We start from the raw sequence: 14374 nt of genomic DNA on the forward strand, positions 1-14374 counted from the left end.
GGAATCCACTTTTTTTTTTTAATAAAATGGGTTTTGCTGTGTATACCAGGGAAGAGATGCTGAAAATGCAAATCACCACTTTATTGTGTGGCACTCACGGTGCTGCCAGTCTCTGCTTTTTGTGTTACCCTCCACTCATCCCGGGCTCCACTGACCTTTTTCATATTTGAACGTCAGATGCCATGATCAAAGTCCATTAGGCCGCCTAATCCTCTTTTTCTTGAGTGCAGAGCTAGGCTTATATAATCTGAGTCTTAAGTATTGATATCTGTCTCTTGAGATCACAGTAGGGGAAAGAAGGGGAGGACAGGGATTGTAGAGGCTGCATCAAGGTCATGTGTCTCCATTAGGGGGTGGGGGGTGGAGAGGGAATGCAGAGGCAAAGGCATTCGTTGATCTTTCACTCTGCAAACTGGTCCAAGAACTGGAAGTAGGCCTGGCGCTGGGGTGCGGCTGCCGGAATGAAGTGGCCACCAGAGTGGGTGAGGGCGATGGCTCCAGCGAATCGGCTACACAGTTGCATACTCTCCTGAGCGGGGATGACGCGGTCGGTGTCCCCAAAAACATGGAGGGAAGGCACTGACAAGGGGCCCTGCAGGATAGCTTCCTTGAGGCCAAGGCCCCGGGGACAGAAACCAGATACCAGGATGATAAACCGGGGCAATGGGAAGCGGGGATCGCCGGCTTGGCCAAGGGCACACACAAGGGCTGCTAGCGCGGCCCCCTGGCTGAAACCAAGGATCCCATCGAAAGGCCCAAGCTTGCTCAGTGCCTGTGCCACCGTTCCCAGGGCTTCCTCCAGACCTCTGCACACCGTGGGCTCTTCCAGTGCCGAGAAAACGTCTGCCTCCTGTTTGGAAAACCACCAGCCTCGAGGTTGCTCCTCCGGAGGGCAGGGCCCTACAGCGATGAGGGGGAGAGTTCAGAGTTAGGACAAGGGGAAATCCAGGGGGAGAGAAATGAGAAAGGGAGTGAGGGAAAGAGAGGAGGCTTAGGAGAGAAGAAAGTCTGGGGAAAATGAGGCGGGGAACAGACTGACCTGGAGAAGAGACAAGGTGGAAGTCTGGGAGGGCCAGGCTGGAATTTGAGCGAGGGGCTGGGGTGGGAGGGATGGAGGGCATAGGCAGAATGAGGTGGGAGGGTGGCAGGAATGAGGGGAGGGACAGGGTGGCTGTGTGCAGGCAGGCGTTACGGGGACGAGGCAAGACAGAGAAGACTCTGAGCGCATTTCCGGGCAGGGCTCATCTCACCGGGGTCTGGCCCGGCGCCCTCAGGGCCCGCTGCGTCCGCGACCGGGTGCGGGCCGCTGAGGCACACGAGCTCTGCGCGACCCCGCAGCGCCTTCCGCAGCGCTCCCGTCTTCTCGCGGAAGCCCCGCTCGCTCTGCCGAAAACCGGCCAAACACAAGACGCGCAGACGCGGAGACGCAGCCATAATTCTAGGCAAGCGCCAGAGGGAACGGACGTGGTCTTTCCCCGAGCGGAAGTTAAACATAAGGAGGCGTGACCCAATGCCGGCACCACCCTGGAGGCGGGCCTCAGAGAGAGTGGACGTTGCCATGACAACGGAGAGAGGGTGCGGCCCGGCCAGAGCTGGGGCTGATACCTGGAACCAAGGAGCGTTTCAGGGAGCGAGCGGCGCGACCTCCTCGTCTCTGCAGCTGCAAGCCTCGCAAGCCACGGCTGGAAAGGGGCGCGCGGGCCTCTCCTGAACCTGAGGTGGCCGACTTTGGTCACAGTCTCGCTTCCGCGACGTTCCCCACCCCGCTGACACGCATTTCCCGTAGCGGCCGCAGGGCGGCGGGCTCGGCTCGCGTCACCAAGGAGGCGGCCAATGTCTGGCCGCGCCCAAGCCTCTCCGCCCTCCTTGAGGTTCCTTCCTACCTTCGCCAGCGCCGGCCGGCCCGGGTGCTGGAGCAGCCGATCCCGCCCGTGGTTCACCGTCCACGGCCCCAAGGAGCTGCCAGCGTAGAAGTCCATAGGGTAGGGCTGCTGCCAGGAAATGTCTCTCAGGGCCACTGCCGCCTAGAGGAGAAACACCGGACAGTAACATCTGCCAACATTTTTCTACGCAGGATTATTTAATTCTGCCCTCACGACGGCCTACGAAGGTCCTACTATATCCCTATAGCACAGAGAGGAAATGTGAGGTTCAGAGAGGTGAGGGGACTTCCAAGGCCACACAGCTAGGAAGTGGCTCAGCTGTAACTAAGTGCTGCCCACCCACCCACAGAACTAGGAGCAAAGCCCACTCTCTCCCAGGGATTTTCAAAACGTGGTGTTACCTCATAGGGTGTGAGCAGCGGCTTGGGGAAGGCTGTGCCCCAGTCAATGGAGAGGCGTGGACATGCCACCTGCACCCACCTGGGAGGGGAAGTCACGTCAGATCCAAGGGGGGGGGGGCCCTGTTCCTGGGCAGCATGCTGAAGAACATGGCTGTGTCCCCAACACAGACAATGCATGCTTACTATTCTAAAGACTGTCACCTACTGCTGTTTAGAATAACACTATGGGGACTTCCCTGGTGGCACAGTGGTTAAGAATCCGCCTGCCCATGCAGGGGACACGGATTCGAGCCCTGGTCCAGGAAGATCCCACATGCTGCGGAGCGGCTAAGCCTATGCGCCACAATTACTAAGCCTGCACTCTAGCGCCCGCGAGCCACAACTACTGAAGCCTGCGTGACTAGAGCCTGTGCTCCACGAGAAGCCACCGCACTGCAACGAAGAGTAGCCCCCGCTCGCCGCGACTAGAAAAAGCCCACGCCTAGCAACGAAGACCCAACACAGCCAAAAATAAATAAATTTATTTAAAAAAAAAAATAACACTATGGTGTTGCTTGTTTTCTCCTGTTTCCTCCACTGACTATGAGCTTTCTGAAGGGAGGGCCTGGGCAGCTCATTTGCAATCGTATCTCCAGAATCAAATTTAGTGCCTGGTACAGTGCAGGTGCCAACCGCCCCTCCAACTCATCTCACGCAGAATGACTGTGATGCTGCCGCTGCCTGTGAGCCCCCAAGCCAGACAAAGTAGGGAAGACCCACAGCCAAAGGCAGTCCAGGCTGGACGAGTGCTCTGTAAACGCTGACATTTCATGATCATGGAAGCACCGACTCCAGCCCTCGATAGGTGCTGGGCAGGACCCAGATTCTAAGCTTTTTTAGCCAGTCATAGCTAGACAGGAAAGGTGGGCAAACATACACATCCACCTCAGGAAGAAGGCGAAGCTTGCTGGGGAAGATCTCAGAGAGCAGCAGCCTCACGAAGGGAAGTCCCAAGGCCCGGAGCCGAGATTCCAGGTGCTGTTGGGAGAGGGAGGCAGAGCTGGGGTCCCCATGATCAAGCAGCCAAAGCTAAACCCCTTAGGCTACTGATTTTCCCAGCTCGGTTCCCAGTTCGTCCTCTTTTCCAGAGGCCATCCCGAGCCCTCTGACCTCCAGAATCTTGGGACTGCCCTGGCGGCCCAAAGTGCCCAGGATGAGACCCCAGGATTTAGCTGAGCGGGCAGCGGCTATGGCTTCTTGGCGGTTGGCCTGCATGCGCTGGCAGTCATACTGCTCTCTGGAGAGGACTTTGCTGTACGGGTCGTATCTGGAAAAGAAGCTGTCATGGTCACAGTGACAGCCACTTACAGGATCTGTGCTATATACACAGCTCCCCGACTCGGCCCCTTGGTCTCCTGAACCCTCAGTCTCCACGCAGGCAAGTAAGAACAGAGGCAAGAGCAGAGACTGTCGTTGGGAAGATCAGTTCCACAACTCGAGCAGGCAAGAGTGGGAGAGGGGTCTAGGATCCAGGTGTGACTCCAGGGGATGGGTAGGTGCTGTGCAGCAGCAACCCTTCTCCTGATACCGAGACTCAGAACCCAAGTGCCTCAGATCCTCAGGGCCGGGGGCTGTTAAGTGGCCAAGGGATGAGGAAGTTTGGGCTGATTGAGGGTTACAGTGGCATGGAACCCCACCCCCTTCCCAGCTGGTCAGCCCAGCTCAGTCCATACCGGTAAGCGGGGACATTGGGGTTGGCAATCATGACAGACTCCAGATGGAAGCGGCCATCTCCAAGATATCTGCAGCGGGGAGAAAGGGGACAGTGAGTGTGGGGTGCGGCACCAGAAGCAGGCACTGGCTCGGAGGTCCACAGGACTGAGTTCTTGGCTATGCTGCTGACTGCGTATGTGAACTGGGACAAAGCATCATTTCACACACACCGCCCCCCTCACCCTACCCCACCCGCCCTGTTTTTTGTTTTTGTTTTGGCTGTATTGGGTCTTCGTTGCTGCGTGCCGGCTTTCTCTAGTTGCGGTGAATGGGGTCTACTCTTCGTTGTGGTGCACGGGCTTCTCATTGAGATGGCTTCTCTTGTTGTGGCTCGCAGGCTCTAGGCACGTGGGCTTCAGTAGTTGCGGCGCACGGGCTTAGTTGCTCCGCCGCATGTGGGATCTTCCTGGACCAGGGATGGAACCCGTGTCCCCTGCATTGGCAGGCAGATTCTTAACCACTGCGCCACCAGGGAAGACGTCCTGGTTTTTTCACATGTAAAATAAGTTTGAATTGGATGACCATTAAGGCCCCTCTAGCTATGTAGTGCAGAATCTAAGAACTGCACCTCTCCCCACCCCGACCTTCTGGGGGAACAGTAAAGGGACAGCCAAGACCATGGTAAGGCTCTAGATCTAGATCCTAACTTGGAGGTGGAGGGACAGATTCTCCCTCACCTAGCTCAATACAGATGTGGGAAGTAGTGTTCAGGGTGTCATCTACGCCATAAATGAGCTTTCAGGGTATATACTGGCTACTCTCTGCCCAAACTAGCTCTTGGGTCCAGTTACTGAGTTGTAATAACAGCCACTGTTTACTGGGCTTGTGCCTTCCGTGTACCAGGCCTGGGCTAAACACCTGACATGTATGACTTCACTCAGTCCTATCAGGTAATCCTCCAAGCTGCTACCTACAGTATCCCCATTTCACAAAAGATACAAGTGAGGTTCAGGGATATTAAGAAACTTGCCCAAAGTCACACAGCTATTAAGCAGTATATCTGGGACTTGATTCTAGGCTTACCCATCAGGCTGTACCAAGCATGCCTAGGAGATGCTGTCCCTAACAGTACCTTCCCAGACCATGGAGAGGCCAGAGCATGGAAGGCAATCTGCACGGCAGCTCCTTCTGTCTTGGAGATCACACTAAATTTTGATGAATGGCCAACACTCAGAGTGTCCCTCCTTCCAACACACACCATGACGCCCCCGGGGGCAGGCATCTATGAGCTCAGAGTTATGCAGGCACAGGCACAGGGGGAATGCCCCTCGGGGAGCAGGGCTACCAGGTCTGGGCTGGGGAAGGCCCTGATGTGGGCCTGCTAGGGGCAGGGATGTCCTGTGTGGGTGCAGGTGGGGCTGAGTCAGGGGAGTGCCCCTCCCTCCTTCCCTGCCATTAGCTGGGAATGGGGCTCTCCTCCCCAGGCTTAGCCGGGGGAGCTGTCGGCTCTGGGGCTGGCTGCGTTCACACAACATTAAGCATTTCCATTACCTAAAATAATTAGGCGGCAGGAGACATGCTGCTCCTGCTTGTTGGCTGTCCGGATGCTAAATTAATGGGGCTGCAGCCTGGGCGTGCCCATCCATCTTCTCCAATTATGTTCCCACCACTTCTAGCCCACCCTCATCCCCCATCAGGCCCTGATTCCCGCTCCACCCTGGGCACAGCCTTCTGGAGGTTGGACAGAGCGCTGGAGAGGGAGACAGGAAACCTGAAACCCTATTTGGTCCCCACCTTGCAAGGCAACCTTGAGCGAACGGCCAAGGAGCTTTAGACTCAGTTTCCTTTCCTGGATGATGAACCTGAGCTCCCTCCTACAGTACGTTTCTTGTGTCTCTATGACTGGCACCCCATTTTTCACTTACACAACAGCCTCCACCTCCTTGGGTAGACGGGGGGACGTGCAGCCCAGGATCTCCCCAGGGGACAGGGGCTTGCACTGTGGGACACTCACACGATACTCAGCTTTCAGCTCTTGGGCAGCTGCCTGTAGGGATAATGAGGGAAGGGAAGCAAGTGCATGGGGAAGGAGAGGCAGGGCCATAGGACCAGCCTGGAGCACCTGCCGTGGGGATCCAGGAAGAGCCTGGAGACTAGCCACTGTCTGCCCACTTACCTGCAAAGTTGACACAAACTGAATGGTGCTGACCAGCGCAAGGGCACTGGCTGGGGGAAAGGTGAGGCGGATAGAGTCCAGTAGGTGGGTAGTGTCTATCCGGATGTCCACAAAGACATACAGCACCCGGAAGTCTTGGGCCGAGGTGTCCATGGGAACTGGGAGGAGGGAAGAGTTCAGGAGACTGTTCTGGAAGGCAGGAGAGGCAGAGGGCCTGGCCCAGGCCAAGGTTTCTGAGTAGCCAGGACCAGTGGCTTTAGCCTGAGGGTTAGAGGGAGGGGTTGGGGGAGGCGGGGAGGGTGTTGTCACAGGTCTTTCAGAAGCTCCATCTCTGTCATTCGGCTGGGGGCCCAGCCTGCTCTACCACCAACAGCCTTTCAAACACCCGCATCTGGGACAGCAGCATGGTTTCCAAGGCAACCAAATCCAAAGGAAAGATCCAGCTGCAGTGCAGGAAGGCCAAGGCCATCCCAGAAACTGGGAGGGACCTTGTGCATACAAGCAGGACAAGGCACTGTGATGGAGATGAGCGTGCAGTCCCACCTCCCTGCCGGGGTCTGGGTGTCCTGGTCTGCCGTACCCAGGCAGCTGTGGCCATAGTGCACCAGAAAGTCAGCTCCCAGGGCCCTTGCGGTAAAGTCATCCACACAGCAAGCCCCGTAGGTCACATCACCCATCACCATCACTTCGGCCTCCGTGAACCTGTCGGGGTGGGGAACAATGGGACAGTGACACAAGGAGGTAGCAGAGAACCTAACTGTGGAGGTATCTCAGGGCCCAGCTCCACTCTCCCTACCTCTCCCAATCCCTTGGGTTGGCAGCTGCCACTTCTGCCAACAGAGTAGGAGGGGCCCAGCTGCTACCTCCCCCAGGCCTGGCAGCAGCTCCTGGAACCGTAGCTGTATGAGGACGGACTCTGTAGCATCCCTGTTCCTCTGCCCAGGCTCAGACTGCAAGAGGGACCCCCAACCCTCAGCCTGGCATACAGGGGGTCAAACACAGACCTCTGCCGCCCCAACTCCTCCCACCCAGAACAATGAGCATGCACACAGGGGCGAAGACACCCATCCCCACACCCTGGCACCGTGACGTGCGTGGGCACGCGTTTGTGGATACACACAGCCTCCCCGTCGCCCAGACCCCCTGCTACCTCCCCACCTTTAGTCAGGGCCCCCTGTGCCCGGGATGGGGGGACCCGTGGACAGCTCCTCCGCAGCACATGGCGCCACCCACACACCTCATGTGTCAGGAAGAGTGGGCTCTGGCCAGCACACTGCCATGGGATCTGCTGCCAGGCCTGAATCACTGGGGGACGGGGTGGCTGGGGAAGACCCCACTCTCCCTGAACTCACCACAGGAATGGGGCCAGAGGATTAGCTCTTCCCTGAGACCCACCCCTGGGGCATGGAGTCTGGCTCAGTGTCAGGGGGTCTCCCCATTCCTCTCCTGGGGGTGTGGTGCGAAAAGCTGAGCTGCTGCCAGGCAGCTCCCCCACCTCCCCAAATCAGGCTGTGCACAGAAGCAGATAATTCAGCTCCTTAGAATGCAGCCCAGGCATCTGAGTCAGCCAGAGCACTTAATTTTTTATAGATTAAAATGTATGCAAATTGGCCCGAGCCCCAGAGAGCATCCCCAAGGGGCAAGAGGGTGGGAGCAGGGAAGTGAGTCTGTGGCTGCAGGGTGGGGGTAGGGCGGCAGCAGGGAAGTGGGAGGTTCCAATCACGAGGTGACCTCCCCTTTCTTCTTTCGCCCTCCCTGTTCCTGTGCTGGTTGCAGATGGCTGAGCACTCACACCCCTCCCAAGGATGGCTCACTGTATTGAAGAGACTTAGATGAGGGAGGTAGAGGAACTGAACACCATCTCCTATGCGCTTCTCCCTCTGCCAAGCCCCTCTTGCCTCACTCCTCCCAATGTGACAGAGAAAAAGTTTCCCCCAAGCCAGACCCCCAAGCTGACCACCCAGCCCACTGCAGGGTCAACTCTGAGGACTCTCAGCTTCTTCCTCAGGCTCCACCACCTGCTGTGGGCCCACCTTTGAAGATACTGGAGTTGACTCATTTCACCCTCCCAATTTCTTTTAGGGAAGGGGAGATGTATAGAGACAAGCAGGGATTGCAGCAGGCTAGGAGTTTAGTCTGGGGTTTTTCCCTTGGTGTGTGTATGGCTGTGGGAAGGAACACGGTAAGGCAGAGGTCCAGAAGGAGAACATGATGCCAGCAGGCAGAGCTGCAATGGACGTGGGGAAGGTCTTGGTTCCGCTTCGTCAGCGGCCCAAGGCTCACCTTTCCAAGATATCCACAATGGTACAGGCGAAGAGGAGGAGGCCTTCAGGCATTTGTAAGGCCACTGCAAGACAGAGCAGAGACATGAGCAGAGGGCTGGGAAGAGACTGGGATGGGGACACTGCCCCTGGCTCAGCCGGGCAACCTCTCCTCCCCCACCCCCGCTCAAAGCTTACGGGCTCACCCTTCTTGGCCTGGGCCTGTTGGATCCTCCAGATGGTCTTGGGAATCTCAAAGTTATAGTTGGAAGGCAGGACTTGAATGGCTGCCTGCAGCTGGGGATTGTTCAGTATCTCAGCAGGTATCTGATTGGCCAAGCGGCCCCGAGGGGCTCGACCTAGGATGAATGCAACGCCTGAGTTGGTTGGTGCCTGGCCTAAACCACAGCCAGACCTGAGTGAGCTGTTAACACCACCCAAGTTTAAGGCCCCGATCCTAGATGCCAAGGGGATTGGCCCAGCCTTCTTCCCCACTGAGTTCATCCTGAAGCTGGAAGGACAACCCATTAAGCTAGGAGGAAATCTGTATAATTAATTTCCACGTTATGAGATTATTGGGAATCAAGGACTAGAGTGTGTGGCTCAGCTCTTACCTCAGGAGAGTAAGCTGACACCAGGGGACTCAACTGAGAGGCAAATGAAAAACAAGTCCACACAACCGCTCCTTGATAGAGAACAATCCTGAGAAAACGCCAAGAGTCCAGCCAGCCCAACCTGTCTGGGAAAATGTCCCTCTCCCCCCAGCCCCTGAGAACACCTTGAAGTTCTGAGATCCTAGATATGAGATCTATAAGCAAACTGTTGTAAGTACTCATTTAAAAGACTGCCTTCCTTACTTGAGTCCCACTGACTATGTCTACGCTGGTTAATTCCTGCACTCTTCCCCTCTCCTCATTCAAAAGGGAAATAAACACCATACATTTAACTGACTTAACAAACTCCCCAGTTCCATCATTCTACCCCACTTCCCACCCCAGGAAGGATGGAAAGAATACATACACTCTAGTCAGGACTGTGGGCAAACAGGTAAGGACAGAAAAGTGACCTTGCCCTTTAGGGGCTAGTAGTCTAGTGGCGGCAAATGCAGGTACACAAATAAGTACAAACCCCTGATTAAAGGAGAAGAAACATTGTAGCCCTTTAGGAAGGCTGCAGCCCTTCATCTGCATCCTACTCCCCACAATTCAGTTTAGCCCAACCCTGGTCTCCCTTTAGGCACCAGACAGTTTGGGAATGTGACAAGGAGAGAAATGAATTTATTCAGCGAATATTTATTGAGCCTGTACTATCTTCTGCCAGGGATCCTGCCAGACCTGACCCTTCAGCCTCTGTGTGTGTGTTGGGGGGGGGCTGATGCATGGGTGGTGGTGGTGATGGTGCAGTGGAGAACTAGAATGGCAGGCTTGGGACCCTAAGTCCAGATTTGAATGTTACCACTGCTATGGTACTTGTTCAGATGTTTCAAAGGCCATGAAACACAAGCCTGCGTCTCTGGGCCCGCCCCTCTCAGAAGCTCCTCTGGCAGAGGCCCAAGTCCCTTGTGGCTGTTGGGGTGTGGGAGCTGCTAGTCGTAGCAGCTCGATTTGTCCCAAGGGCCAGTAGGCGCTTCCTCCTTTATCATTTGGCAGTAACCTTCTGCTAACGTCAGCATTCCTCGGTAGACTGTGAGATCCCTAAGGGCAGGGCTGCAGTCCAGTCCCTGCACCTAGCACAGGCCTGGCATTGAGCGGGCGCTCAATAAGTGCCAGGTGAATGACACCTTGTGCATCTTTCCTGAAGCATTCCCCGAAGGCACACTTGTGGAATGCCCGGGGCAACGCGCCTGGCTCCTTCCCTCCCTGTCGGGTACGTCTTATCCGTGAGTCTTCAGGTGTCTGCCCGCCAAGGCAGGGTGGGTAGCGTTTCCGGCTTGAGGACTACAAGCTCCTAGGAGGGGCTGCTCCCGATCGTGCCCTAAGGCTGCAAAAGAAAGACCTGTCGTCCTGGGCTCCAGCGACAGTCGCCCAGAGCGAGCGACGGCAAGGCCTTCCGGGTCTGGAGGAGAAACGCGCCTCCGCCATTAAAGGATCCTGTCCCTGACTTGGGGGCCCTACCCCGAGATGCGAGGTCCGGAGGCCGCAGCCTTACAGCACCCACCTCTGCCCGGGCCGTTTCGGCTGCCGGACTCTGTGGCCTCGGCCGCAACCAGCGCCGCCATCACCAGCTGCCCACGTTGGGACCAAAAAGACAGCGCTAGAAGAACGAGGAGAGCGCAGACAGTGCGATCGATCGCCGATCGGCCAGCGAGGGGCGGGGATTTGCGGGGCGGGGACCATGAAGGAGAAAGATAGGGGTGGGGCTAGAGTGGGCCCCCAGGTCAGCCGGGAAGGTCGACATTCTCGGGAGAATGGTCCCCGGCCACAGCGGTTGCGTTCTCCCAGCGACCCTGTCCCCTCCTCCCCGTCCGGGCAGCTTGAACCTGGTTCTCCCCGACAAGCGCCCTCCTATTTGCCGACTCCCTACCCAGTTCTGCGGGCGGAGTCTTGTAAATGAGGACACCACAGGGTCCTCCTTCAGCTCCCCTCACTCTCTCCCCTCCTGATAAGACCTGGATGCCTATGGGTGGGGCCGCATTCCCTGCCTCAGAGGACCTCATTGCTCGGACAGGACAGAACTCGGCACCCACCGAGCCAGTTCCAAGTTGAGTCTTGGTGCCGGTTTCCGGAGCGCTGGGTTGCCCTTACACCTTTAGAACCGACAGTGTGGAAGGTTCACCTGTGATAAACCGCTACCAGGGGAAGGCCCCCAGCCTGAAGGTGCTTTCCTGGGGGAGTGGGGAAGTCTAAGGACTCGACTGCCTAAACCTTCGGGATTCTGGCCAACGTTTGCCCTGCCTAGGCTGCCCCTCAGGCCTAGGAAGCCTCTCTCCTGATCAGTGGCATAAGCTTCTGGAATCTCAGAGAGAAGACAGGGTAGCCAGTGAGACAGCCTTGACATTTGGAAGAGCAGAGTACCTGCAGGACTGACTTTCAGCAAGGTCTGCCCCATAGAGGAATCGTCCCCCAGGGCCGTTTGCCCACGCAGCCCTCTGGCACCATCTTCCTCTCTGCTCTCTATGTGAGCGCAGCTGGCCCTTTAAGGCGCTCTGTGGCCTCGGGCTCCCCTGGAGGCCCTCCCTGCTTGGAAACTCCTAATTAAGGTGCAGGGAGAAGTGAAAAACAAGCAGCCAGGCACAGGCTCTGCCTGGGAGACTGCCCAGAGAGGAGAGCTGAATGGGCAGGCTGGGAATGAGCAGCCAAGGGGAGGACCAGAAGGGGTCAGTGCTCTGCCCCTCAGACCACCAACTGATGCTCTTAGGACAATCACAGCTTTGGACAGGAATGTGGCCAACATGGGTCCAAGGAACACCCCATCAGCTTGGTAAGAGTCCAGGCTGCACTTTCCCATTCCCTCAGGTTCTCTGGACCCCCAGGGTGTAGGATCTCAATTCCAGGGACCCCGTGAGTCCAGCCCCTCCCCATTCAGGACGCTAAGGCCCAGCCTGTGGGTAGCTTTAGCTCTGGCTGCAGCTGTGAGTTCCAAGGGGGAAAAATTGGCTCCAGCAGAGTAATGGCTTCTCCCTAGCAGGCCCCGTATCCCTTAGGGCCTTTCCCTAGGCAGAGGTGGGCCCACTGGTGATAGAAGTCCCCCATCCTTTTATAACACTGCCTCACAGCCCCTGTCCTAAATGAGTTGCCCTGGCCCCCGTTAGGAAATGAGCATGTGCCCCAAGACCCTGTAGTGCAGGACACTGGGGGCTGTTATTCAACTTAAGCGGAGAACACCTCCATCTGTCCATGGGGGTCTCCCTGCCAGAGTTACTCAGCAGTCTGAGTAATTACTGCCTGACAAGAAGGCGGGCACAGTGCTCCCCCCACATTAAACTACAACACCCACCCACGGTCGCCCCCACTCCCTGGCTGAAGTCCAAAACAGCACCCAGCCAGAGGACTGAAATAACTCTGCTTCTCACACTCACGCCCAGCCCCAGCCAACTTTGCCTAAGATACTGGAGATTGTGGGGCAGGGGGTCATGGGGAGGCGGCTTGAGGAGGTGGGAGGAGGATCGGCACACCCTGATTCAGGCCCATACTTGGGCGCTGATCTGCTGTGAGATGCTGGTCAAGTTGTTCAACCTCGCTGACATTGGTTTACTGGTGGAGGGCCTCTGCAGCTCTCAGCATCATCGAGTTCAGCTGGTGTCTGCCTGGCGGAGCTCAGACGGGGTGGCTCAGTCCAGTTCTGCAGCTGGTGGAGGCTAAGAGAATACCTCACCTTCTTTTCCCACTACAAGATGGACCAATTTTTTTTTTTAAGATTTTTTTTTCGATGTGGAACATTTTTTTGTATAGATTTTATTTATTTATTTATTTATGGCTGCGTTGGGTCTTCGTTGCTGCACTCGCGGTGCCCAGCCTTCTTATCGCGGTGGCTTCTCTTGTTGCAGAGCATGGGCTCTAGGCGCGCGGGCTTCAGTAGTTGTGGCTCGGGGACTCTAGAGTGCAGGCTTAGTAATTGTGGCGCACAGGCTTAGTTGCTCCGCGGCATGTGGGGTCTTCCTGGACCAGGGCTCAAACCCATGTCCCCTGCATTGGCAGGAGGATTCTTAACCACTGTGCCACCAGGGAAGCCCTGATGTGGACCATTTTTAGAGTCTTTATTGAATTTGTTAAATATTGCCTCTGTTTCACATCTTGGCTTCCTGGCCAAGAGGCACGTGGGATCCCAGCTCCCCGACCAGGGATCGACTCGCACCGCCTGCATTGGAAAGCGAGCTCTTTCTTAACCACTGGACTGCCATGGTAGTTCCGGACCAATCTTCTTAATCTTCAGAACAAGGTTACTCTCTCACCTCCAAGCATTTGCACATTCTTTCCTGCCTGGAATGGCCTTTCACCTTCTCAGCCTGATGAATTCAGCCCTCAAGACCAACGGCATCTCTTCTGGGAAGCCTTTCTGGATGGTCTTCCCCTCCACCCCCCTACAGAGCTAGCAGAGCACCCTCCCACACTCTGTATCTCTTCCTGTCACATTCTAGGATAGCTTGTGGGTCCTCCCCAACTGTGCCATAAACTACTGAAAGTCCAAGCCTAGGTGGTTAGCACAAACCCAGAGCCTCAGTGTGGTTGAACGCATGTACGGGTGAATGAATGATAACGGCCTTCTTTTTGACCTTCTGATCATGACAAATTTTTCTCCAAGGAATCACACTACTCACCCTCTCACGTCAATTAGATCTCTGCTTAGATGTCACCTGCTCGGAGCGGCTCTCCCTGATCTGCCCATATCAGCTGCAGAACAACACCTGGCTGTTTCTTCTTCCAAGCGCGCCATCTCATCTGGACTTTCCTCAGTTGGTCCCTATTAACCGTAAAATCCACAAGGGCAGGGACCTTGCCTTTTTCATTGGCTGAATCCCCGGGGAATAGTAGTACTCTACAATGATAGACCCTCAATAAATGTGCCTTTAAAGGGTGACTTAGCCCACTCTTTTCCCCCTCCAGGACCCCTCTTATCCCAGGACAGTAGGGGGTGCCGGCCTCCACCCAGGATTCATCTGGCCTGAACCTTCTCTAAGCTCAACCCAACTGGTCCCCTGTGGGACCTGCTTTTTAGGCGGTGCCTCCTCCATTTTGCACGAAGCCCCGGGCGGGGTCTGTGTAGACTGAGGGAGAATAGAGCCCCCCACCCTCCCAGGCGGAGATAGCTTGCCTGAGCCCCATATCAGTCTTTCCCTCTCTAGAATATGCAGCTGGGCCTCCCCAATGCTTGCTGAGATGTGTAGACCAGCCAGGGGGTACACCACACCACCCCTCAAAAAGGATAGTGTCCTGGGTCTCGGGATGCGATGCGGCTGGGTCTGCCGGAGCTATCCTGGGCAAGGAGGAGCCGTCGAGCCTCCGAAGAGGAAGAGGAGCCGGC

General features: G+C 56.3%; 2 protein-coding genes across 3 annotated transcripts; both read right to left on the reverse strand.

The window, feature by feature from the left end:
- Positions 1-60: 60 nt before the first annotated feature.
- Positions 61-1585, reverse strand: OVCA2 (OVCA2 serine hydrolase domain containing). Its single transcript, XM_067715985.1, has 2 exons — positions 1251-1585; positions 61-900 (listed from the first exon to the last, which is right to left on the reverse strand). The coding sequence occupies exons 1-2, from the start codon at positions 1558-1560 to the stop codon at positions 401-403; spliced, it is 810 nt and encodes a 269-aa protein (XP_067572086.1). The 5' UTR covers positions 1561-1585; the 3' UTR covers positions 61-400.
- Positions 762-10727, reverse strand: DPH1 (diphthamide biosynthesis 1). 2 transcript variants are annotated; one of them, XM_067715970.1, is made up of 13 exons: positions 10571-10727; positions 8620-8772; positions 8436-8499; positions 6733-6854; positions 6153-6310; positions 5902-6023; positions 3997-4065; positions 3434-3590; positions 3201-3301; positions 2285-2363; positions 1884-2024; positions 1606-1713; positions 762-900 (listed from the first exon to the last, which is right to left on the reverse strand). In XM_067715970.1, the coding sequence occupies exons 1-12, from the start codon at positions 10629-10631 to the stop codon at positions 1624-1626; spliced, it is 1317 nt and encodes a 438-aa protein (XP_067572071.1). In that variant the 5' UTR covers positions 10632-10727; the 3' UTR covers positions 762-900; positions 1606-1623. The 2 variants fall into 2 exon arrangements, with proteins under 2 accessions (XP_067572071.1, XP_067572072.1); XM_067715971.1 differs by lacking the exons at positions 762-900; positions 1606-1713; positions 1884-2024; positions 2285-2363 and having other exon boundaries at positions 2788-3301; positions 3434-3602.
- Between the last annotated feature and the right edge of the window lie 3647 nt (positions 10728-14374).

The sequence above is a fragment of the Pseudorca crassidens genome, chromosome 19, assembly GCF_039906515.1.
Source record: "Pseudorca crassidens isolate mPseCra1 chromosome 19, mPseCra1.hap1, whole genome shotgun sequence".
Taxonomy (NCBI): domain Eukaryota; kingdom Metazoa; phylum Chordata; class Mammalia; order Artiodactyla; family Delphinidae; genus Pseudorca; species Pseudorca crassidens.

What these genes read in the sequence shown, in the direction of transcription:
- OVCA2 (XM_067715985.1), bottom strand. Translation starts at nt 1,560, where the DNA reads ATGGCAACGTCCACTCTCTCTGAGGCCCGCCTCCAGGGTGGTGCCGGC. An exon ending in GGGCGCCGGGCCAGACCCCG is followed by an intron (nt 901 to 1,250) that starts GTGAGATGAGCC and finishes TCATCGCTGTAG; the next exon opens with GGCCCTGCCCTCCGGAGGAG.
- DPH1 (XM_067715970.1), bottom strand. Translation starts at nt 10,631, where the DNA reads ATGGCGGCGCTGGTTGCGGCCGAGGCCACAGAGTCCGGCAGCCGAAAC. An exon ending in ACAGGCCCAGGCCAAGAAGG is followed by an intron (nt 8,500 to 8,619) that starts GTGAGCCCGTAA and finishes TCTGTCTTGCAG; the next exon opens with TGGCCTTACAAATGCCTGAA. An exon ending in AAGGAGGTGGAGGCTGTTGT is followed by an intron (nt 4,066 to 5,901) that starts GTAAGTGAAAAA and finishes TCCCCGCTGCAG; the next exon opens with ATATCTTGGAGATGGCCGCT.